General features: G+C 40.3%; 2 protein-coding genes across 6 annotated transcripts in view; one reads left to right on the top strand and one right to left on the bottom strand.

Moving 5' to 3' along the window:
• The window catches only part of LOC114648999 (Y-box-binding protein 2-A-like), a 100,368-nt gene extending 94,581 nt beyond the window's left edge, over positions 1-5,787 (top strand). For all 5 annotated transcript variants that reach the window (XM_051924899.1, XM_051924900.1, XM_028798391.2 and 2 more), the window contains 3 exons: positions 3,487-3,624; positions 4,213-4,294; positions 5,419-5,787. In XM_051924899.1, coding sequence (XP_051780859.1) covers positions 3,487-3,624; positions 4,213-4,254 — 180 coding nt within the window. In that variant the 3' untranslated portion in view covers positions 4,255-4,294; positions 5,419-5,787. The remainder of the gene's footprint in view (positions 1-3,486; positions 3,625-4,212; positions 4,295-5,418) is intronic.
• Positions 5,788-9,139: 3,352 nt separating this feature from the next.
• The window catches only part of LOC114648998 (solute carrier family 2, facilitated glucose transporter member 4-like), a 109,656-nt gene continuing 94,623 nt past the window's right edge, over positions 9,140-24,172 (bottom strand). Inside the window, exons 8-11 of the mRNA XM_028798389.2 lie at positions 21,195-21,299; positions 19,158-19,259; positions 15,438-15,641; positions 9,140-10,264 (exon numbers count right to left, since the gene is read on the bottom strand). Coding sequence (XP_028654222.2) covers positions 10,073-10,264; positions 15,438-15,641; positions 19,158-19,259; positions 21,195-21,299 — 603 coding nt within the window. The 3' untranslated portion in view covers positions 9,140-10,072. The remainder of the gene's footprint in view (positions 10,265-15,437; positions 15,642-19,157; positions 19,260-21,194; positions 21,300-24,172) is intronic.

The following is a 24,172-nucleotide window of genomic DNA, read 5'->3' as shown; positions in this document are numbered from 1 at the left end:
TTTTTCCTCATCAGCCATACAAATGAATGGCCAAAGTTTCAGATTTTTTTCCAAAGTCCTACAGTACACAATCTAGGCAAGATAATCTGGACATTCTAGCTAGAAGGATGGAGAAAGTGCTTCCTTCAGTAATATCACAAGACCAAACTGGATTTATTAAAGGGAGACACCAGCTTCCTGTCTTAGACTGTGGGTGAATGCGTTACATTAAACAGGCGAACACCTCAGAAATATCGTTGGATGCAGAAAAAACATTTGATATGGTTAAATGGAACTACTTTTTCACTACATTGGATAAATTTGGGTTTGGCCCGAACATTTGCGCAGGGATCAAACTTACTGTATACCAGTCCAGAAACTTCAGTTTGTATTAACATGAATTCAGACTACTTTAAACTAGAACGTGCTACCAGATAAGGATGCCCCTTGTCACTACTGCTTTTTGTAATTGCCATTGAGCTACTGGCAGTTCACTTTCGAAATGCTGAGGATAAAAAGGGGGATTATCAGAGAAGGACTTGAACAGAAAATATTACTATATGTAGATATGGTACTTTATATATCGGATCCACAAAATACTGTGTGGTCCTAACCGCACTAACAATTTCAAAAGATTTCTGGACTCTAATTTGAATACAATTGTGCTCTTTCCAGTGAACTCTCTCGCACACTATTAGATTGGACACTTCCCTTTTATTGCAGATCAGTTTAAATACCTAGGGGTAAATGTTACAAATAAACAAAGCTCTTTATCAACATTTTGCTTTCTGAATGGAAAACCTTAAAACTGCATTGATGGTCTACTCTTCATCTCACTTTAGCTGGAAGAATTCACACTGTCAAGATGAATATCCTTCCTATTCTTTTTTTCTATTTCAAAACATTGCAATATACATCAATAAATCCATTTAAGAAATTAGATTTAACCATAACCTCATTTGTTTGGAATTCAAAACATCCATGCATCCAAAGGGCAACCCTACAAAGACTTGAGGCAGAAGGTGGCATGGCTCTACCGAACTGTTTTATTAATGAGCAGCAAAATATACAAGCCATATAAACCTGGACATTTACATAAATAGATGAACACACAGGCTTGGTCTGCAATTGGAATAAAATCCTGCAATACTTTATATTCCTTGCTTTATACCCCAATAAGTACAAGTCATCACCAATATACTGTACTAACACAATTGTGCTTCACTCACTCAGGATATTGAACCAATGTAGGAAACATTTTAAAATAGAAAATCTTATCTGTGGCACGTCTGCACGAGAACCACCTTTTTCCACCCTCTGAGTGTAGTTTTTAATGTTTGGAAAACCTAAGGGATTAAATCACTTAGAGATTTGTACATGGATAACGTCTTTGCTTCCTACGAACAATTATACTCCAAACTTAACTTTCCATTAACAGTTCTTTCAATACCTCCAAATTAGAAAAATGGGCAGGTTTTGTTTAACAATTTTCCTCAACCCCCACCTGCTTTTGTTCTGGAAGAAATATTGTTCAGTCTTGAGGACTCGGACTGCATTTCCATAATATTTAAATTTTAAACTCCCTCCCTTTCAAAGATCCGCGTTCAGTGGGAAAAGGATCTCTTACTCAACATCTCAGAAAAGGAATAGAAGGTAGTCATGCACAGAATTCAGTAGAGCTCCATCTGTGCAAAGCATTCAATTATTCAACTTGCTCTTTTATCGAGCACATCTCACTCATTTAAAATTGTCAAATGTTTCCAGGGTAAGATCCAACCTGCGAATGTTGCTATCAAGCTCCTGCCTCACTGAGTGACATGTTCTGGACCTGCGCCAAATTAACATCATTCTGGACCAAAATATTTAAATGCCTTTCAGACAGCCTTGGTGTCACAATCTCTCCTAATCCACTAACAGCTGTGTTTGGTGGACTTCCAGATGGGCTTAAAGTGGAGAAGGAGAAACAAACTGTAATCGCCTTTACTACACTATTGGCACGTAGACTTCATCTGGAAGAATCCTAACCCACCTCAACTTCAGTGGGTAACTGATGTTTTATACTATTTGAAATTGGGGGAAAAATAAAATTCTCACTTAGAAGATCTGTGCAAAACTTTAAAACCTGGCAAGATCTAATTGGTAACATTTTAGAATAAGAATTTAAATTAAGAAAGTTCCCCCCCACTTTAGATTTATTGTCTGTTGGCCTTGCTGTCTTTCTCATGGGTGGGGGTTGAGTTGATCTTAGTTTTATAAAGTTTTAACTTGCTTGTATGGAAGGTTACTTACTTTTTTAATAGATTCAATAATGTTAAAAAAAATCAAAGCTATTTCTCAATTCTTTTGAAAGCCTGTTCATTTCATTGATTTGTTTGCATTCCCTTGAATTTTGGAAGAGTGGCCACCACTGAAACAAGCCAATTGCCACACTGATTCTGGCTAAGCCTTAGAGTTAAACTCAGTTCTGAAAAGAGTGAATGATTCTTTCTTATGAACATTTTACAAATTGATGGATTCATTTAAGTCTATGCTTGCAAATAAACTCTGGTGCAAAGGGTCCGTCACTATTTTGGCCTAAAGCTGGTGGATTCTTCAAAGGTGTTCAGCGGCCATTAAGATTCCTCTTATAGAAGGACCAGGCAATTAAACATGCAATCCAATCCATCACTTTTGTATACGGTGACACCTTTCACACTTCACTGTAGCACTACACTTTCATGTTGTGCACAGTAGTGTTCTGATCAACGGAATATGCAGAGTGTGCACTTTACTTGATGATGGCTTCTTAAAAGAAACAATTTGCCTTTCTTGAATGTAAAATGGTGTGGTGCCCACTAGCTTTGTGATGGAGGAACCGGGAAGCGAACCCACTGTGTGGATAGCGCTTTGAGTACTGAGAAAAGCGCTATATAAATGTAATGAATTACTATTATTATTAGAATGGCAATGACAGAGGGCGGATAGCTGATTTACTGCCTATTTGATATGAGCTGTTCAGTTGTCATCGTAATATTTTTTTAAAACCTTTTATTGATATTAGCCCAGTTGTTAAGCATGATGTTTTTCCAGCAAAATCCTATTCTGTTGTGCACTTCGGATATTTGACTAGTTAAAGGACATTTTATTGTCAAAGGCTGTTTTTATTCCCATTTTAAATGAATCCAAGCACAAGAGCAGCATTTACTGTTTTACAGCAAATAGTATTGTATGTCAAACGCAAAAGGTCTTAATGCTAATGAAAAACTCAAAATAATCCAATGCAGATTTGATTTGGCAACGAATTGGAATAAGTTAAGGGGGCCCAGTTTAACTTCATTACTGCCAACGTAAACAGTTTTTAGAGGAGTAGTTTCACACTTATTTGGCTCTGAAAGAAACTCGTGCTTTGCTACATTTGTGCTGTCCTCCGAAAGATGTGTGCTTGCATTGGTGTGGAGAGGCTATCTTCTGATATAAAGCGCATTCGAAGTCTGTTTGTGCTACTTAACTTTTTTCCCCTCCCTATAGCCTGACAAAGCTGTATCTGACTCTGCTGTTCCTCCGTCGCCGGACTCTTCTGCCCCAGTGACAACTGACACAATTCCTGCTGCTTCCCCGAAAACCCTGCCAGAAGATTCAAAGCCGACAGAAGCCTCTCGGGCCGATGTGAGTTTCTCGGTATTCTGAATTCAAGAACTGAAACATTTTGCTTATTTTAAACCGTGCCTGCTGCAGGATGCCAGCTGACCCAACTGAGTTTTATCTCAAGTAGTCAAGAATGTCGCACAGGTAAAGTTGGCCTCACTGATTGTCGCACAGTGTCTGGGGAAAGTGAGAAACCTGATGCTTTCACACTTCAAACTTGCATCCATTTAAAAGATGAATTTCCAGTAAATATTTGGCAGGGAGTAATTTTGGAAATGTTCATCTTTTCCTTTGGACAGTTCATATTTGGTGTGGACTGATAACTCCAGAGCAGTTGTGCATTAGTCTGTTGGGTCCAGTTCTTCAGCAATGTAAACATTTTCTTGACATGTATGTAATGGAGCAGAACTTGCATTTCTTGGTGGTGGTGGGTGGTTGCCACAAGGGTGGCTAAAACATTCATGGATTTATTCCCCCCCCCCCCCCCAAACAAGTAAGCCTTTGTGCTGAGCTCACTTTCCGGAGGGAAATGTGACCCATTTGGGCCCTTACTGTTGGTGACCTCACCTTCTTATCCTTCTAAATGCTGACTGTCTCATTCTTCTACAGGCTCCGGATGCAGACTCAGTAGTGACCTCTCGTTCTGAATGAGGAGGACACTTTTTTCCTTTGATGCTTTTTTTGATTAAAAGTAAGTATTTTGTATTAAGTGTACAGAGAATTTCATAATTTTCCAGCCATTTTGAAAGGACACTAATTTATGTAACATTCATTCATCTAAATGTGCATCAACTTTCTTCTTCTTGACCAGTTTGGTTCATTCAGTGAATGCAGTAAATCAAGCTCTAACACTTGTGGGTTTATGCTTGCCAGGAGAAGATTTGAATTTATTTTTAAAAACTGCACTTAAGGCACTAGAATCTGAAATTTCATAATCTTGACATTGGATTATTGCTGGCACTATGCAGCAAATTTAAGATTTTTTTTCTGCAGTAGTAATTGTACAGTAATGCACTTTTAATTTGAACAGTTTAAATACTTGACCCAGTATAAGATCAGAGTGAAATAAGCTCTCAAGCTAAATGGACTTGTATCAGAGTGTCAACATTGAGTCTTCACGGCTGGTCAGTCCATTGCCTCTTCCATTTTAATCCATGAGAAGCAATGGGTTTATACAGTAATCTCTGGAACTTTCTTAGTAATTGTGAGGAAGTTCCAGATGCAGATGTATTAAAGGTATATTTAGATATCTGAGAAAGTAGGGAAATTCTGCTATGTAGGTGACCTGTGGAGTTACACCTCGGTGACAGCCAGAGAGAGGCAGATGTCTTTGGCTCTGACTTCTGAAAGGATTCCCTGCCATTGAGGAGTGATGATGTACGGTGAAGGGTGTAATGATCCAAAAAGATGGAGAGGGGATATGGCCCAGAGGGAGGCCAAAGATGACCTGGTTGAAGGTGGTATCATACAACATGAATATGGATCTTATTCCAAAAGATGTCCAGGATCATAGAGGTAGATGGACGATGTAAGTTTAGGGTTACCAGCTAACCTGGGAAAAGGCCGCTGAACAATTAAACGAGGGTTTTTTTTGGTCAGATTCAGGATGCTCAAGATGGAGAGCAGCATGTGAAGTTTTGGAAGTCTCCTAAACAAAAGAACTGTGGAACAAACTGATGGTCAAATTTTAAATTCAAAAGTAAACCCTGCATGTGCCACACTTTAACTAGATTGGTATGATTAAACAATCTGAAATATGGATGCGCCTTTTGGTTTTTCAGACCTACATAGTGTTCTTGAATCGTTTCTTTCCAGGTGTCTCTGCATGGTTTCTGAGAAGTGCTCAAATCGGAGCTCCTCGGCTATCTTTCTACATGCCCACACCAAGCAGCACTGCTTTCATCACGTTGTGAAGAAATGCCAAAGATGTGCAATTTATTTTTGTGAACATGGTGACACACAGCAGTATTGGGGGAGGAAAACCTTGTTTTGTAAAGAAATTAACCAACGGGTATTTAATTTAAATCTTTGGGAAGTTTGGGTGTTTTGCTGAAGACCAAGATGATAAAACTTGACAAGATAATTAAGCATTGGTTAATTTTTTTTTTTTTTTTTGGGAGGGGAGTTCTGGAATGCACTTGTGGGCATTGTGTGCAATAAAGAAAATCTTGTTTGCAACAAAAATTGACTTTATTGTATAAATATTTGAAACAATCTTAATACACACTCACGCTTAATTATACATTTGAGAAGAAAATCATGCTTTGTCATAAACAGATGTCCATGTTCCTGTTATACTTGAGTTCCCAAACGTTTGCAGGAGTAGTTTCTACACCACTGGATTAGATGCTCACTTGTCTTTGAGGAGCCTTGCCAACTCTCCAGTTGGTTTAATTTGGACCACACATACATCCGTATGCCCACCTACCTTTGTACTGCCAGCTCCACTCCTGTGGCAAAATCCCCTGGTAGTCTGGACAGTCAGTGGCCCAGCACATGGACCACATGTCCTGTTTTGAGACCTTTGGGATTCATAGTGGCAGTTCATTATCTGACTGCATTACAGCAAGAAGTCCCTAATTAGTAGCAGTGGAGTTAAAAGATCAGGGTCCCTTTTAAAGCTGCAGTGTTTTGGAAGAGAGGCATCCATAATCAAATGTTGTTCAATTAAAATATTGGGCTCTCCTACCAAACTTGATCATTACACTACCAGCTGTCCAACCCCCACCCAAAATGGCTTGAAATGAAGGCCCTACAGGTGAAATGGCATTCCCTTGCTGCACTGTGAGTGAACAAGTTGGGTAAACTTCCTGTGCTTTGGCAGATCTTGTCGAAGGTCATGGAGTTCCTGCTGCCTCTTCTCTGAAGTGTAGAAAAGGTGTCGTGCATCTTAACTTGTCATAAGGGAACATGTGCTGAATGTTGGGAGTTAGGATTGTAGAACTTAAAAGTATTTAGAGTCCCAACCTTATGTTCATGGTAATAAACTAATTTTTGTTTACAAAATTTCTACCTGTAAAGACTTGTCTGGAAAATCCCAGCACACTTGCACCAGGTCTGCAGTGGTGCCCATGGTAAGTGGTGTTACTACTAGGGGATGAACACCATGCTGAGGTCTACTCTAAGGGTTTCAGTGATTCCACTGCCATCTTTGTCACTCTACAGAGGCAGCTTTAACTTTCTCTCCATAGCAGGTTTTTGTCCCTGCATTCCTATTAAAAATAAATAAAAGCTGTTCTGATTGGTGTAATCTGTGATGATTTTAGATGTGCCATTGCTATTTTTTTTTCACTTTTATTAGGGAATCTTAGCAGCAGCATCCCTGCTTGGAAAAGTCTGGACAGTAAACTACTTAAGGTATTCCTGAAACACTCCGCTGGCATCGGTGGTTTGTACAAGAGTATCAGCACTGTGTATATTCTATTGAATTACAGTATTCCCTTAATTGCGAAAGTACCATTATTAGATGTATGGGGGCGGGCCCTTATTACATCCTTACTTTATGAACTTTATACAGAGAATCAATTTGCACACCCTTTTCCAACTGTACTCTCACTTTAAGTTGTATGGACTGTGCTGCTCCGTGCCTGTCCTGCAGACTCCTATTCCAGACAACTTCAGCTTCTAATGGCACTCGTCTGCCAGATTGCATAAGCTGTTAGTTCAGTTACCAATGCTTTCTCCACACCAATCTCAAAGCACAGTAAGTCATTAGAATATTTTTGTCTTGCATGGTGATATATATTTTTTTTAAACTTTAAGGTCTTCAAGAGGATTGTCCAGGTGTTGTTCTCTCATGCCCACATTGCCCCTTTCAATACTCTGTGGTTAACAAGCAGGGTAGCTAAAATTACAATACCATTAAGGACACAAACCTCTACATTGCAATGACTGGAAACCATTTAAAGCTATAGAATTGTGTTTGCATGCAGTGTAAAAGTAAAACAGCTAATTAACTGAGATCAGTTAGTGGGACAGACTGATTGTGAACAAAAACCTGCAGCCACAGGGCCCCCAGAATTAACTGAGGGGGTCTGTTTCAGAAAGCTGGATTACTGAGAAATCATGGAATTGATTGAAATGGTCTAATTCTGTTCCAGAAAACACTGGTTTAGTCAAACGTGTGTTGCTGGAGCAGATTAAGCCACAATTGTGTGAGCTGTGAAGCCAAATATGCAGATACCTCATTAATCCTTTGTTCAGATTTGCCTGCTCCAGAAAGTGTTTGCTAAATCCATCTCGATAAACCTGCTCTTTTGTAGGTTAGTTTCAGAGCATTGTAAATGAGACAGGTTAACGTTTTGAGGTGACAATTAAGGAGCACTGCCTACAATAAGATCAAAAACAATGTCCTTTCAGAAGTACTGATCCCAGCTGCACTTCGAGAAGATGAAACAACTTGACAATGTTCTGTTCTGGCCATTCCTGAAAGAACAATCGGCACAGAAGCACAACTCCAAGTATTGGCCATAAAAAAGTCTCCCTCTGATCAGACATTCTGGCTTGTCCCAAGAAGTGTGTGCATGCATGTTACACAATATATCTGAGAAATCTTAAAACACATTCAGTGTCGCACACTCTGCCTTTCAGCTGACATGAGTGTAAATCCTCAACATTTTCCATCTAGTTTTCTGGTAAAGGGTAGTTTACTTCAACACTGGAGCTACCACAAAGTGATAACAAAAGGTGCCCAACTGTGAAGGGGTGTCTACTCGCACACAGGCGTGGGCATTAGATGGTCACTGGTAGGAGGGAGACAAATTCAAATAACCACAACATTTCTGAGCGACAACAACCGATTAACAGGTTGGTGCAAAGAGTGGCAATAATTGTGTTGAAGTATGCATATACAAGTATCAATGTGTTCTCTAATTCCTCACTAAGGTAATGAAATGCCTTGTACCAAAGTACAAATGTTGAGGCCAAATGTCCGGTGTCTCTGGTTTGAAAAGGGGAAGTTGCCATTTTCAAGAGTGGGCACTGGGAGTCTTTGGTTGCAGATTTTTACATGTCCATAACTTTGCTTTCTTTTGGTGTATAAGTACCGGACAATAGCGTTCAGTGCAGTCAGGATTATGTTTGACATTTTACAGTATCCACCATCCAAACAACTCTAATATTCTGAACACAACGCCATGAGGATTCTGTTTTGATATTAAAATTGAAAAAATGTAATGCTTTAACTTTACTTGATGTCAAGTTTATCTTGCCAAGGGTACATTTTGAACAATACAATTTACCACACCATCCGCAAAAACGGTGTAAACATTAACTAACTTGTAGTCTGTGGCTCACCGACTGTTCAGTACTCGACTCGTGCTTTCACACCAAAACATACAAGCCCTTACAATAACCTGAATCAACCCGTTTAGGATTTCGTTAGGTGATTGAAATCTGTTGTTCTGGAACATACTACTGTATTCTGCTGGTGCAAAACTGTGCTAAGACAAACCGGAAATTCACTTGGAGATCCAGGATTATCTAATTTTTCTGCAACAGACCCAAGGAGGCTGCAGGTGTTTGTGCAACAACTAGAAGCATTTCCTTTGTTTCGGTTGGGTCTGCTATATGGAGTGTGTTAATTCTATAAAATTATCCACAAGTCTCAAACATTTGCAAATGACATTGCACGACCTTCGTACCGATACCTGTCCACGTGATCCTGACTTTACAATTAAAGCACACAGTTGCTAAATTGGGATGCGTTTGTGTTCAGCCTGTGATGCACTGCAGCTCTGGTCCAGGACACTGTGGATTGGCTCCAAATGCCCTAGCACCCATCATTTTAAATGGTTTAGAATGATGGGTGCTAACAGGATGAAGATTTCATTTACATTTGGTAGGTCTTTGAGTAAAAAGGCAAGTTAAACTGACCTGTAGGTAGTAACTGGCTGCTACCAAACCCTGTGCCTACAGTGACCATCCTGGGATGGCCTTTGTGCAAACAAGCATTTAATGTAATACAGGAGGTTCATCGGTTTTGATAAATTGAAGATTGAATACTGAAGGTTTGTGTTTGGAATCTCTGAAATGTGTAAATAAAAACTAAGCGTGAAGTTCTTTATCCTAACCCCCAACCCAAACCTGCTTCTGTCCGAGGAGAAAAAAAATGGCAAACCAGCCATCTGGGTATGGAGTATTAGACAAGGAACCTGGAAGAAATCGGTCCATTCCTGAAAGTTGTAGATACCTTTGGATGCAGACTGTTGTTGATGGAAGAAGGACATGCAGAAGATCACGGTTAGTTGCTTGTCCAGGTCTGGGCTTGAGTTGCATGCAGAGCAAGAATGGGAGTGAGATGGTGTGGTCAAACCAGCCCCCGGGGCACAGTCTTTTTCTCCTCGGTGAGATTGGCGTCTTGAGGGGAGGCCGTACACAATAAACTCGGCTATTCATAGCAACAGTCTTCGTTTGGTCAGTCCATAAACGTGAAGAAGCCTGGTGGTCTCCAGTGGCTGTCGTTCAGCGCCTATGAAATGCTGCCATCCCCCAAGTACTCCAGTTCTGTGCTCTGTTTCTGTTCTGTGTTGAGCAGGCGGAAGCCAGAGGAAATTTCATCAAAAGTCTTGCCGCGTGTCTCGGGGACCCGAAAGTATGTGAAGAGTAGGAAAAAAAGTAGTAAGACACCAAAGATGAGGAAGACATATGGCCCACAGTAGTCCTGAAAAACAGTTCAAAGAAATAACATTCAGAAAGTAGTTGAATCCTGCTATTGGCATTAGGAGAACACAACATGAATCTTGGCGGGTTTAAATGCTGGCAGTGCACTGCGGTCTCTAGGCAAGTGGGCTTTAAAAAGTGTTGTAGGGTAAAGGCAGCAATCCAGTGGCAGATCTGTTTGGTGGTGTGGTATTTGGCTTATGCTGGTTCATTTCTTGCCTATCGTTCACTCTGACCTACCAGTACTCCAGTACCCGGTGGCCTCATGTATAACACCATGTGCAGATTTCACACTAAAACATGTGTGGACAAATGTGGAAATGTGCGTATGGACAAAAAATCCAGATCCAGAAATCTGTGTGTACACCAAGTTCCTTGCACTTCCCCTTTATAAATCCCAATGAACATGAAATTTAGCACAGGTGCCTACAGCCTCAGCCTGACTCCTCCCAGAATTTTGCTTATTTTAATATACAAATCGGTGTAAATATCAGTGTTTGGTTAAAAAACAATGGAAAAGGCGTATGGGAAAAAAAATTTCAGCAAATGTGAAGTGGAGGCAAGGAAAAACGACCTATTTGTTGGCTTACAAAGTGGTATAAGGAGCAAAAGCATGGCAGAGACACTCGAAAGTTCAAGTTCTGAGAGTTGCACAGTTCCCGAAATAAAAAAGAAGTGGTCAGATATCACAGTCAACGTACACAAACTGACACCCGTGCAATGGTCAGGTGGTGATAGTGCTGCATGGCCGAGCACGTCTTGGCTGCACACACATCTCTGTAACTGCTGGGAAGCGTCTGGTTGTGTGCCGACAGACTGTTCAGGAGTCACAAAATGCAATAGTACTGTAGATGCTGTAAGAGATGTGGCCATTGAACTAAAGAATATAAGGGCTATAGTATGTGATATTGACCACAAATGAAACAAATTGGTTAAAAAATAAATGCTGCATCTGATTACCTGTTTTTACATTCAGCTAATTACCTTCAAACAAAGCTGTAACGCTGTCCGAATTGGCTGATCATTTGGTGGGTCAGGTTCATCATAGCACATCTGTTCAGGTACATGCACACTGTGACACACTTTCTATGTACTATAAAGCAGCACATTAATAGAGTGGAAATGCTTTCTATTTACATAAGGAAATTCATTCTCTGAAGGCGCCTTTATAGTGTAACAATGGCACCGAACACCACAACGGATTGATTCTGTGCTCTTCACTTTGAGGTGACTCACTATCCTTAAAAGGACTGCTTGCTTTTTGCTACATTAGTTGGAAAAAAACACCCGTGATGGGGCGGAGCTGCCATTTTTATAGGTTTTCTAGTTATATATGATGTAATGGCAGCTCATTCTTTTGGTGATTCATCCCTGGCCTTGTTGAAATAGCAATGTGCGTGCAGTTGACCGCTCTGATTACGTTTGGAAAACCAGATGTTACTGCGAATTACACTTTTATGTTTGCCAGTTGAACCACAGTGTAAGGAAATCTTATATATCTGGATGATAAATGGATAATACCATCCTATACAGCTGGCATGGCATGAGTCTGTGATAACTGTAAAATACCCGATCGGTTAGCAAGTTCACGTTGAAAGGCTCCTGCGGCTAAAAAGCTGAGAGTGAACAGAACTTGCTAAGGAGCAGTTAAAGCATAATTCCTCAAAGTCTGCCTTTGTAAAGCCGGCGCCAGTTCAGCACAAAGTGCCAAAAGGATAGCTGTTGGAAAACGAAATCGACTTAGAAGCTAGTCATTGTAATCTCTAAATACGCACTCTCTTCTAATTCTACCATTTGCGATGTCTTCTAACAATGCTAAAGCAGCCAAGGTAGTTGGAATAGTTTGGCCATTGCATGCACCATTACATTGTTACAGAATGCTTACAATCAAGTGAATTAAATTTGTAAATGATATGCAATTAATTTTGGTGCATTTAATAAAACCATCAATCATAAATATGAATCTAAAAAGAAAAGTAGACCACAGAAACAGTAGCACTGCTTTGACGCTGGGTGCCGCCAGTTTGCAAAACAGCAGAAAAATGTGAATGCAAGGGGGGAACCCTGCCATGAAAATGTCATGGCTTTACGCCAAGTTTAGTTTTTATACATCTCGAAGTGAGCGTGGAAACGGACCATTTATACAGTAGATGAGGCCACAGATCTCTCAAGTCCCTTTGGATATGAAGGGGTTTTCAGATATTCTTTCACTTCCCAAGCCAAAACCTTTTTGCATTCAATGCTGCAGTCTTCTGTCATTTTAAACTGCAGTGTGTCTTAATGTGGCACAAAGATGATATATACACACACACACAGTGGGTATAGAAAAGAATCACAACCTTTGAAATATTCCCATTGTTTTTGCTTTACAGCCTTAAATGAAAACACACAAACCAAAACCTCCTAAACTCGATTTGAAGATAGGATGGTGAGCGTTGGTGGACTGCTATTTGACCGAACTTGAACAGTTCTGTAAAGAAGAGTTGTCAAATCTTGCTCAATCTAGATGTGCAGAGCTGATATAGAAGTATCCCAACGGACTCCAGGCTGTCAATAAAGCAAAAGGTGGGTGATCCTTTATTAAGCTCAGTATGTCTTGTTTTTGATTTTTTTAATAATTTTTCTGAACTGTAGCTGTGATATCTTTCACTTGGATGTTACAGATTGCATTGAGTAAGTAAAGCTGGAAAAAATATTGGTTTGTGTGTTTTCATTTAAGGCTGTAAAGCAAAAACAATGGGAATATTTCGAAGGGGATAATTCTTTTCTATACCCACAGTATATATGTACAGTGATCCCTTGCTATATCGCGCTTCGCCTTTCGCAACTTCACTCCATCGCGGATTTTATATGTAAGCATATTTAAATATATATCGCGGATTTTTTGCTGGTTCGCGGATTTCTGCGGACAATAGGTCTTTTAATTTCTGGTACATGCATCCTCAGTTGGTTTGCCCAGTTGATTTCATAGAAGGGACGCTATTGGCAGATGGCTGAGAAGCTACCCAACTTACTTTTCTCTCTTGTGCTGACTTTCTCTGATCCTGACGTAGGGGGATTGAGCAGGGGGGCTGTTCGCACACCTAGACGATAGGGATGCTCGTCTAAAAATGCTGAAAGATTATCTTCACGTTGCTATCTTTTGTGCAGCTGCTTCCTGAAACGACATGCTGCACGGTGCTTCGCATACTTAAAAGCTCGAAGGGCACGTATTGATTTGTGCTTGTTTGTTTTTCTCTGGCTCTCTCTCTCTCCCTGCTCCTGATGGAGGGGGTGTGAGCTGCCGCCTTCAACAGCTTTGTGCCGCGGTGCTTCGCATACTTAAAAGCCAAACAGCCCTATTGATTTGTTTGCTAGAGATTGTTTTCTCTATCTATGTGACATTCTGTGCTTCTGACACGCACTCCTTTGAAGAGGAAGATATGTTTGCATTCTTTTAATTGTGAGATGGAACTATCATCTCTGTCTTGTCATGGAGCACAGTTTAAACTTTTGAAAAAGAGACAAATGTTTGTTTGCAGTGTTTGAATAACGTTCCTGTCTCTCTACAACCTCCTGTGTTTCTGCGCAAATCTGTGACCCAAGCATGACAATATAAAAATAACCATATAAACATATGGTTTCTACTTCACGGATTTTCTTATTTCGCGGGTGGCTCTGGAACGCAACCCCCGCGATGGAGGAGGGATTACTGTATGTGTGTATATATATATATATATATATATATATATATATATATATATATATATATATATAGCGCTATACTTTATAATTGTACATGTTACCTTCTGTTTAAGTGTGTGTGGGAGGGTGATGTACAGTAGTACTGTAACTAGTCAGTCAGAGGAGACCTCCAAATAAGAATTTCATTGCATGGTGATCACTGGAGGATAAACTCAAACTTGATAGACGTTCACAATTGAACATTATGGTCAAATATCATCATTTTAAAATCTTAAAGGAGTAAGAGCCTTTTTCCATCCAAGTTTACAGTAAATTTCTCTGGTGAAAATTGATATATACATTTACCATTGTCTTACTATGATAAGTCCAGCAACGATATATGGAGTGCAGACTCGGGGATCAAACGGAGTGCAGGAGAAGTTGGACGTGGCAGAAATGAGAATGTTGAGATAGGTGTGTGGGGTTACAAAAAAAGGACAGAATAAGACAATTGGACAGTACAACAAAAGCAGCAGAGATATCTAAGAAACTACAGGAAAGCAGGTTCAAGTGGTATGAACATGTGATGAGGAGAAACAATGAAGATGTGGGCAAAAGAGTGATGGGAATGGAGGTAAATAGGAAGGGAAAGCAAGGGAGGTCAAGCAGAGTTGGATGGATAAAATAAGAGTTTTACTGGAGAGGAGGAGGTGTGCGATCGAGCTGTATACATGGAGTTGGTCAAGCATACTGACCCTGCAAGATGACTGAATTACACAGACTGATGATCTCTACTCAGTAAAACTGCACAAGGAAGCATTTGCTCTGCCCAAGCCACGTATAATGGGATTGTCAGCTTTTACAATATCAACACTTATTATTAAAATATGTTAAATCACAGAGAGAAGTTGAAAAACACCATCTCCTTTTTAGCATGGTATGTGTGGTTTGGTTGGGTCAGGGCCTGTCTTCACATCATCAGGTGCAAGCAGAAAATCGGCTTTGGACAGGATGCCAGTCCATTGTAAGATCCACTCACACGTACATTCACCTTCCCAAAGAATTAATTTAGAATTGCCCATTAACCTAACACACGTGTCTTTAGTTTTGTGGGAGGAAAACTCCACACAGACATAAGTGATCAGGAATGGGATACAAGCACAGGGATGCAGAATCAGACGAACACAAGCAACACAAACAACTGTGCGGCCATCTTTACAATTAGAGCCTATCTATTCTGGCTTTGGTGGTGGTCAGACTGTAATCGTACTTCAGTCTAGTACAGGCTGTATCTCTAATTAATTGAAATGCCCTCTCTTTGTTGTTTTTTTAGGACACACAGAAGCAGGAACAAAATCTATAAAGTCCTGGTGCAAATTGAAGTTACCATTGATCCTTTTTGTCAAATGCAGATTTGTAGAATGGGTTATCCATGAAATTAAATATCATGTTAAAGCCAGAGATAAACGGCTGGGACTTAGTAAGACGTACTGTATATCTGGTGCACTCACCGCTATGTACTGGAAACTCATTGCGATGATGAAGTTGGAAGTCCAGTTAGAAAATCCAGCTACTGCCATAGCTGCTGGTCGAGGTCCCTGGCTGAACAACTCAGCTACAATGAACCAAGGAATGGGTCCAGGGCCAATCTCAAATAAGGCCACAAAACCAAATATTGACAGCATGCTAATGTAGCTCATCCATGGGACCCGCTCCTGTAAAAGCAAACAGAACATGGTGATAAATTTACTGTTCAGAATATCCTGAGAACGGAAACAGTTTAAATATTCACATTCACTGTCAGCAATTTAATCAACGATTTTGGCTGGGAAGATCTGCTGCTCCTGCTACAGGAAGCCAGAAAACTCACCATTTGTCTTTTACATTTAATCAACTATACCAGGGGTTTAATCTGCTAATTAAGCAGCTACACAAATGGCGATTCTACTGCATATCAACACACACTTGAACGCCTGCAGACTTTAAGTACATTTTACTTTGTAAAAAGCCTTGTGAAGGTATGCTTTATGAACTTCAGTGCAGTGAAGACACATAAAATGCTTTTGCCTCCTTCCTCATTTCTTCTGTTATTGCAAATTTTTGACACTGATGTATCTTCAGGTCTGCGCCCAAAATCTACTACTAGCTAAATTGAACAAAACAAATTTGTTATGTAGGTATTCAACATCAACGGGAATTGTGTAAAAAAATAATGTTGGTAATGAGCTGCTCCTGGGAAGAGTCAGGCAAGTTCCAAATGTTTTGCTGAGGGGGACTGGATCTCTTGTTACGGTTACGTGGAGCCCTAGAGCCTTAAGAACGACTTTGTAGCCATTTCCAAACTGACAGATTCCTGATCTACTGGGGCATTATGTGCTTGTTGAATCTTTCTAATGGGAACTTCACTATGATGGTAAACACCAAAATATGAGAGAGTCATGTTGAAAGGAGCAGACTACAATCAGGTCTGGCTTTGCTCAATCAACTGACTCTTAATTATCCCTTTAATTGTCTTGACTGCACTTCAGAAAAGGTCCTTCATCTGATGCTAAGCATGGTTGGGCCCCGCCAGTACTTGGATGAAAGACCACCTAGTAGAAGCTTGGGTTACTGCTGGAAGAGGTGTTGGTGATACCAACAGGGGGCGCTTACCCTGTGGTCTGTATGTGGATCCCAATGTCCCAGTGCAGCGACGGGGACACTGTGCTGTGAACATGGTGCCATGCTTTAGATGAGATCCAGACTGTCTGTGCTCATAGAAGATCCCAGGGCATCTTTCATAAACAGTAAGGGGTATCCCGATGTCCTGGCTAAATTGCCCTCCATGGCCTGGTCATTCTGGCCTCTCTGTCTCTGACTGGCTATCTCATGCCTATCTGAATAGTTAATGTGTGGTGAGCATACTGGTGCAAAAATGGCTGATGTATACACCGCTCTGATTACGTTTGATATATACATGTAAATCTTTATTTTTATTATAAGAATTACAGTGAGGAAATACTTTTCTATATAGTGCTAGCTGGTGTTACATAACCTTATTACATTAGTGAAAAGACTCTTAAGATAGGAAATGATTTTATGGCTAAAAATCCTTTAGCTGGAATGCAGCTTACTCAATCTTAGGCATGTATGTTCCAGTTATTATTCTGATAAGATGGACTTTAAATCAAGACGTTGTCATTCAAGTCAATCTGCCCATCTGCCAACTGTTAAGATTGTTTTTATTTGATGCAAAATATTGTAATACATCCTGTTCAAGCAAGTCACCTTAGGTAAAGGACTTTATGACCCATCCACTGTAAAATAGGATGGTGTGGTGACTACGGTGCTGACCCCTACAACTAGAGTTGCCAGTTCAATCGCTCCTACATCTTAGGGCCCATTAAAGTCTGATTTATACTCCCGCTGGTGTGCAGACCACATTGCAAAGTGAGCACAGTGAGTGACCAAAGCCCATTTATACTTCTTTATGGCCCATTTGATTGGCACATTGATATCTTCCTAGTCAAGAAATGACTGTTTTGGTCAGTGTCATGTAACTAAGGGCTTCACAGCAGAGGACATGAGACTACTGATGGAAGAAGAGTTGTGCGTGCTATTACTGACTTAGTAAAGACAAAGATGTAGACTCAGACCTACTGACCAAAAGCAGTGAAGGAAGGTGAGTCTAATATTCTCGTGAGTATGAGATCTACATGTTGAGCAGATGTGTTTCAAATGTTACCGCAAGTCTTCCTTGCATTCTGATGACCTGTTGCATTCATTATATCCAACCCTTTGTTCATCACTCTGGCGCCCATGTAACCAGCCTCTCCCTGACGTTCACCATACTGGATACACAGCTGCTGCATCACCAAATCAAGTCATTTTCAAAGGACAACCCTCATACCCAATTATTTTAAGTATAAACTAGACTTTACATTTGATGTTGTCTGCATTGCTACAGGGGTCTGGTAGGGTGCTCGTGACATAAATGTCATCATCAGTCCTGGCACACGTTACCTGAGCGTTACCAAGTGCGTGCCTCCAGAATTCTGTAACCGCATGGCCCTGTGCGTATGTCAGCTGCTCATGTAAAAGACAAGAAAACCCACACCTACATAATTCACTATCGAAGGCACACCGCGATAGCCACATGTCCATATACTGTATACATGACGAGATATTACCCAGACCCTGGGGAAAGATTAAAGTTAGTGCAAGTCGAAATGGGAAAATCTGTGAGATCAATAGGTAAAAATCTGGAGGATTCTGCTACTGCACAGTCTCACGCACTGAATGCTTATCCACTGTGCATGTCTCGAGTATAAACTGACCTTTACTGTGTGATCCTAAGTGAGTCACTTAAACTGCCTTGACCTAAAATTTTAGCTAAAAAAATGTGAATAGTTGTAACAAATCACCACTTTTAACTTACTTGGGTTAAAGACGTATGCCACTGGCGTCTGCATTCAGGGCAAGTGGAGCCATTTGTGTTTGTAATTAGTAAATGAGCATTGATAATTTACCGTATTTGTTAAAATATTTATGCCAAACTCAACTTAGAGTCATCATAACCTAAATCTGCACATTTTCCATGATATTCTCAATCAAATTTTTTATCAAGAAAAAAATGTATTTTATGAATATGTGAAATTTTCTTTGTGCCTGGCACCGCTGGCATGTTTTCGTGTTGCTTGAACACTCCTTTGAACTCTGCATGGTTCTTGGCTTGCACTTGAAGGCTATGGCCCTTTTTACAACCAACCCAATGGCGGATTTTTTTAAGTGACGTCACTGTTTTGGAGTATCCATCATTACGATTTAGCTTAAGCTTTATGAATATTAATTTGCTTTCATTGTTGAGTATTTCTTGTTGAGATATCATTTAATATTGTCATTTGTTAATAGTACTGTTAGATAATATACTATTGGACCTTTATTTTGTGTGATGTTTTTTTGAAAGTGTCATCAGGCTGCTAGTGAACCTATGACTCCAGAACAGTCAGAATGCAGTTCTGACCATTGCACCAGCACGTCACCTCCACCTGTTTATGAAAAATTAAATTAGAAAGACATCAACAGTACAAAATGCCAAATACATTCAAATCTCATACTGTAACATAAAACAATGAAGATAAAGGTCTCTTTGGGTTCAAATATTCTTCATATGCACAATATCTCCTAAACGAAGCTGAGGTGTGGTTTGAGACTGAAACGAGGCCTATCTCATCCTTAAAATAAACACTAACCAACAGCGCGAGTGCCAAGGTCATGATAATGGCACAGATTGACATCCCTGCCAAGCCCAGCATATGGAGTGTCCTTCTGCCCGCTCTTTCCACCAGGAACAACTGCAAAGTAAAGGAAAAGTGAAAGTCAGTTGCAGAAATCAGCTTTGATATAATTCAACTGTAAATTGTTTGTACACTTGTTCAATTCAATTGTGCCTTCACTTTTAGAAGTGTGACTGGAGTTAACTCTGCAGTCGATCAGTAAATGGTTTATAAGAGTCACGTATCCAACTGCTCTATCAACACAAATAATGCAGGTCTGCCATGTGCTGAGTCACTCGCTGTTTTCTCTTCTAAAAATATGAGCCACCATTTCCAGGGTGTTATGGGAAGTGTTTGGTTATCTGTGCGTTACTTTAGCATTATGATGCAGAAAGCTGCAGCCTGTGTTTGTGAGACCGTGCTGCTGTGCTGTGTTTAACATATGAACTTAAGGATTAATGAATTGATAGGAGACCAGCACATGTAGATGGTACATTTACATATTTATGAAAACATGATTTGTAGTTTACAAGAGATTTGCATTGTATCTAAAGTGCTGAACAAGATGCATCACCAGATTGTAATAATTAACTGAAATACTACACTTTCTGGATTTAAACAATAGCAAATTTGGAAGCTATAGGAGGAGGTCAAATGTTTTTGTTGCTTCAGTAATGCACGTGTAGTGGGTTCATATTTAATTTTAGACTATAGAACATGTACAGGAAACACCATAAATCTCTTGCTTCCCATCACTATGAAATAAACATACCAAATGAAGCATTAATGATGCTAAGTTTTACAGTTTAATAACTCTGGTCACATGCCTCACTTTTCTTAAGGTGTTTCATGTTACTTTAAATGGAATTTCATTGAATACAAAGTTCTTATTCCTGCCTTGTGCCCTGTGTTGGCTGGGATTGGCTCCAGTAGACCCCCGTGACCCTGTGTTCGGATTCAGCAGGTTGGATGCTGGATGGATAGATGGACAAAGTTCTTATGCGATTGCTTGACGCACACACAGTACGGGAGCCACAAGTGTCAGTAGCAGGCTGGAGTTTTAGTCATAGTTGGGCAACATGGCATTTAAGTAACATTAAGCCATAGAAAACAGATCCTAATGTGAATGTGAATTTCCCCTTGGGGTTACTAAAGTATCTATCTATCTATCTATCTATCTATCTATCTATCTATCTATCTATCTATCTATCTATCTATCTATCTATCTATCTAATGACACTGAATAGCTCTGTCCCACTGTTATAAGTGATGACTCCTCATTACGTTTACATTCACAACAATCTCAGAAATTTGTTAAGATCATACAATGGACTGTTGTGATAAATTCAAATCAAGTCACTTTATTTTAATTAAAAAGCACATCTTCCATTGCAATGTTGTCTTTCCAGTTGCTTCTGTGCGATTACTGTATGGGCTTTAAAAATGTGAACAACCCAAAATTTCCCTGCATAGATGGGGTTCAGGAAAGGCAACAGCTGCCAGTGTTTTTGTACTAATTGTTCGGACTGTTTTTCAGGTATAGCCATTATTTTTTGTGAATGTTCAGATGAAGATCTCTTAATCCAGACCAGGGTTTGGTTTTGGTTGTGGTGGTGGACGTGAAGACCTGCAGGAGGGATTGGAGGCTATCCCAGCCAGTATAGGGTGCAAGGCAGGAACAAAATCTGGACAAGACCGCCAATCAATCACCAATTCACCTAACCTGCATGTCTCGGGACAGTGAGAGGAAACTTGGGCACCCGGAGAAGTCCATGCAGACACAGGGAGAACCCAAGACACAAACCCTGGTCTCCTTACTGTTTGGCAGCAGTGCTACCACTGCACCACTGTGCTGTCCATGTTGTATTCAGCACAAAGTTAATGTCCGTTCAGGACTGTGTGTAAAATAAGGCAGTTTCTCCAAAAGATCTTATCTGCTGCTCATTTCAGTATTCTAGGTGTTGCAGCTTGGCTCCACTGCTGACACAGTACGTTGACCGAGGACATTCTTACCGATGCTATGGTGAAGGCAGTGTTCACAACACCCACTCCTATTGTAGCATAGACTGGGCTTCCCACTCCAGCTTTCTCAAAGATGTTTGTTGAGTAGTAAAAGATCTGTTGGAACAAGATGCTATCATTCAGGCAATTGGACTGTTTTACATAACACCATTAAGAACTTGCATCATCACAAGAAAATTTTATAAAGCATATATTCCATAGATACAGTATGACACACGTAAACTGAGCAGTATAGTCTAAACTGAGTAAATGAATAAATTGCAGAAATGACAGATTACATGAGGAACAAGTAACTACCTGTGAGAGGTATCTGTAACTGCCATACTTAAGGGGGCAAAGTCCATAGTCCAGAAGTTGCCAGCCTGACTGCCCAACAGAATATCCTTGAAAAGGGTCCCCCATATATTTACATCATTTGTACTGAGGTCCAGATGGAAGCAGGTTCACATGATTGTCTTTTAACACTAAACTCTCATAGTTGCTGACAGGGTATCCTTATACAGAACCATTTACAACCTAAAGCAATAAACACGGGTTTTCAACCATGAATGTCCACATCAATGACAGGTTTGTCTGGTCTTGTAACACAGAGGAACTCTATGGGAAAGGGCAAAGCAGACTCTTTTCTTAGGAGACTGTGCTCCTTTAATGTAGAAAGTGACATCCTACACATCTTCTACACCCATGTGATGGCCAGTGTTGTGTGCTGGGCTGGGTTGGTAACAGCACTTCAGTTGTAGCGAAGGAGAGAATTAAAACAAACTGAGTGCCATTATGAACAATGCTGCACATCCCCTCTCTGACACACCAACACTGAGGACTATCAGCCAATGAATTTTTCAGCAGAAGTGTGTCAAGAAACGCAATGGGGGCTCCTTTATACCAACAGCAATACGCCTTTATAGTGCCTCACTATGACTGCCAAGTCAGACTTTTTTTTCTTTTTAGTCTTTCTGGTGTGCAATTCAGAGGGTTTGTTGTTTGTCACAATATAATAAAGATCTATCTATCTATCTATTGTGATATATGGCCGGCCGTTCATCCCGACAATACCCCAGGCTGCCAGGTGGAGCCCTCCCTGCAACATGGAGGTGCCCCGAATGCCAGCAGGGAATCCTGGACAATGTAGTTTTATCCCCAGCCCTGCTAGATAAAATGGGGGCCGGTAGAGGACACTGCAGGGAGGAACAAGGATTATTTGCCCTACGCCCCAGAAGTACATCCAAGTCACATGGACAGGAGGAATGACGTGCTTCCGGGGTGAAGAAAAAGGATTTTTATCTGACCCGGAAGTGTTCCTAATCATGTGGACAGAGAGGGCGAAACACTTCCGGGTCATGGACTATAAAGGACTATGGGAAATCCCAGACGAGTGAGCTGAGCTGGGTGGAAGGGTGGCAACGCATCTGGGAGTGTGGAGGATTGATTATTGATTGTTTATTGGTGGATTTAATGAGTATTGTGGAGTGTAGGTGCTTTGTGCACTGTATATTAATAATAAAGTCGAATATCTGGACTTTTACCTGGTGTCTGGAGTCAAATCTGACGGTTCAAGGGAGCAAGAGCACCCCCTATAGACCACACTATCTATCTATCTATCTATCTATCTATCTATCTATCTATCTATCTATCTATCTATCTATCTATCTATCTATCTATCTATCTATCTATCTATCTGTGTTCACTTTACAGAGGTTTTAAAACGAAAGTATCAAAAGATGGAACTAAGAGATCTGAGCATTGAAGACATACCAGTATTAGACGGCCTCTTTTACATTTTACAGGTCACCACTAGCAGGCGCTGGCTGAAAGTGGATATTAACCTCTTTACGTCCTGTAAAATGCAGACTGATCTTCACTTACAAATGATATGATGAGTGAACACATCAAATGAACAGTTACATGGTGTCAGTGTGTATCTGTAAAAAGCTTCAACAGCCAAGATATTTTTCTTTTTTTTTTGTTTACTGTATTTTCTTCTTTTCAGTTGCCTACCAGGGCCTTAGTGCTCTATGAATTAATACAGACAACTCAGCTGTGATTACTGCTAAGAGAGATAAAGTTATTTGACCATGGGTAGTTTGTAATTCTACTATAGGCTGGCATATTTTGCTGTGTAAATTGCTACACTAAATTTGTGCTAAATACGTACTTACAAAGTCAAAAGGCAAACCATAGCAGTCAGTGTGGTAGAGAGTAAGACAAGCAAGCAATTTCCATGCTAAAAGAAGCAAAGAATTCATTTGGAATTACAGCATTGAAACAGTTTATGCTTTCTTGACAAAGATGTTGTAAGAATGGGATCTGCAGTAGTTGGTATCAGAAGTTTGAAGAACAACTCCTAATAAACTATAACTGAAACCATCTACTGTCTAGTAGAGAGTAATCGGCACACTGCATGATGCACACTTCTTTTTAATTTCAAAAGCCAAGAGTTTAGAACTTGCTGAAAGTACAAGTTTGCCAGCGGAGTTCAAGAATTAGGAATTATGAACAGACAAGATGAAGAGAAAACACGTTCAAAGTGATAGCAAGGTGAAAAGGTGAAGGAAAGAAAGAGCCAAAGAATACCACTTCATACGTAGGACATGGATGGGGTGACCTCTCAGACTAGCTAGCTCATCTTTATTTATAAAGTAGCTCATGTGATTGCAGCAACAGGTTAACTTCAGAAGTGCACAGAAACATTGCGTCTACCTGTGATTAAAAACGGCTCCCGACTCACCGGATAGCACTTGTGCGCGACTGAAAATATACTCACAATGCAACCGCTCATCAGAGAAAAACGTGGAACTGGCTTAGCTGGACTAATAAACTCCTGAGCAAGGACAGTGGAGTCAGAATTTAAAATAAAAAGCAACTGCAAACAGCAGTAGTAAAGATTTGATAAAGCACACCTCAGAATAATAATCTAAGAGTTTAGTGAAGCTGGTGACTGGCAGGCTCGCTGAAGCCACTGGGATAAGATC

Source organism: Erpetoichthys calabaricus, chromosome 3 (genome assembly GCF_900747795.2).
Source record: "Erpetoichthys calabaricus chromosome 3, fErpCal1.3, whole genome shotgun sequence".
Lineage (NCBI taxonomy): Eukaryota > Metazoa > Chordata > Cladistia > Polypteriformes > Polypteridae > Erpetoichthys > Erpetoichthys calabaricus.
This window is presented reverse-complemented; position numbering and strand designations above follow the sequence as displayed.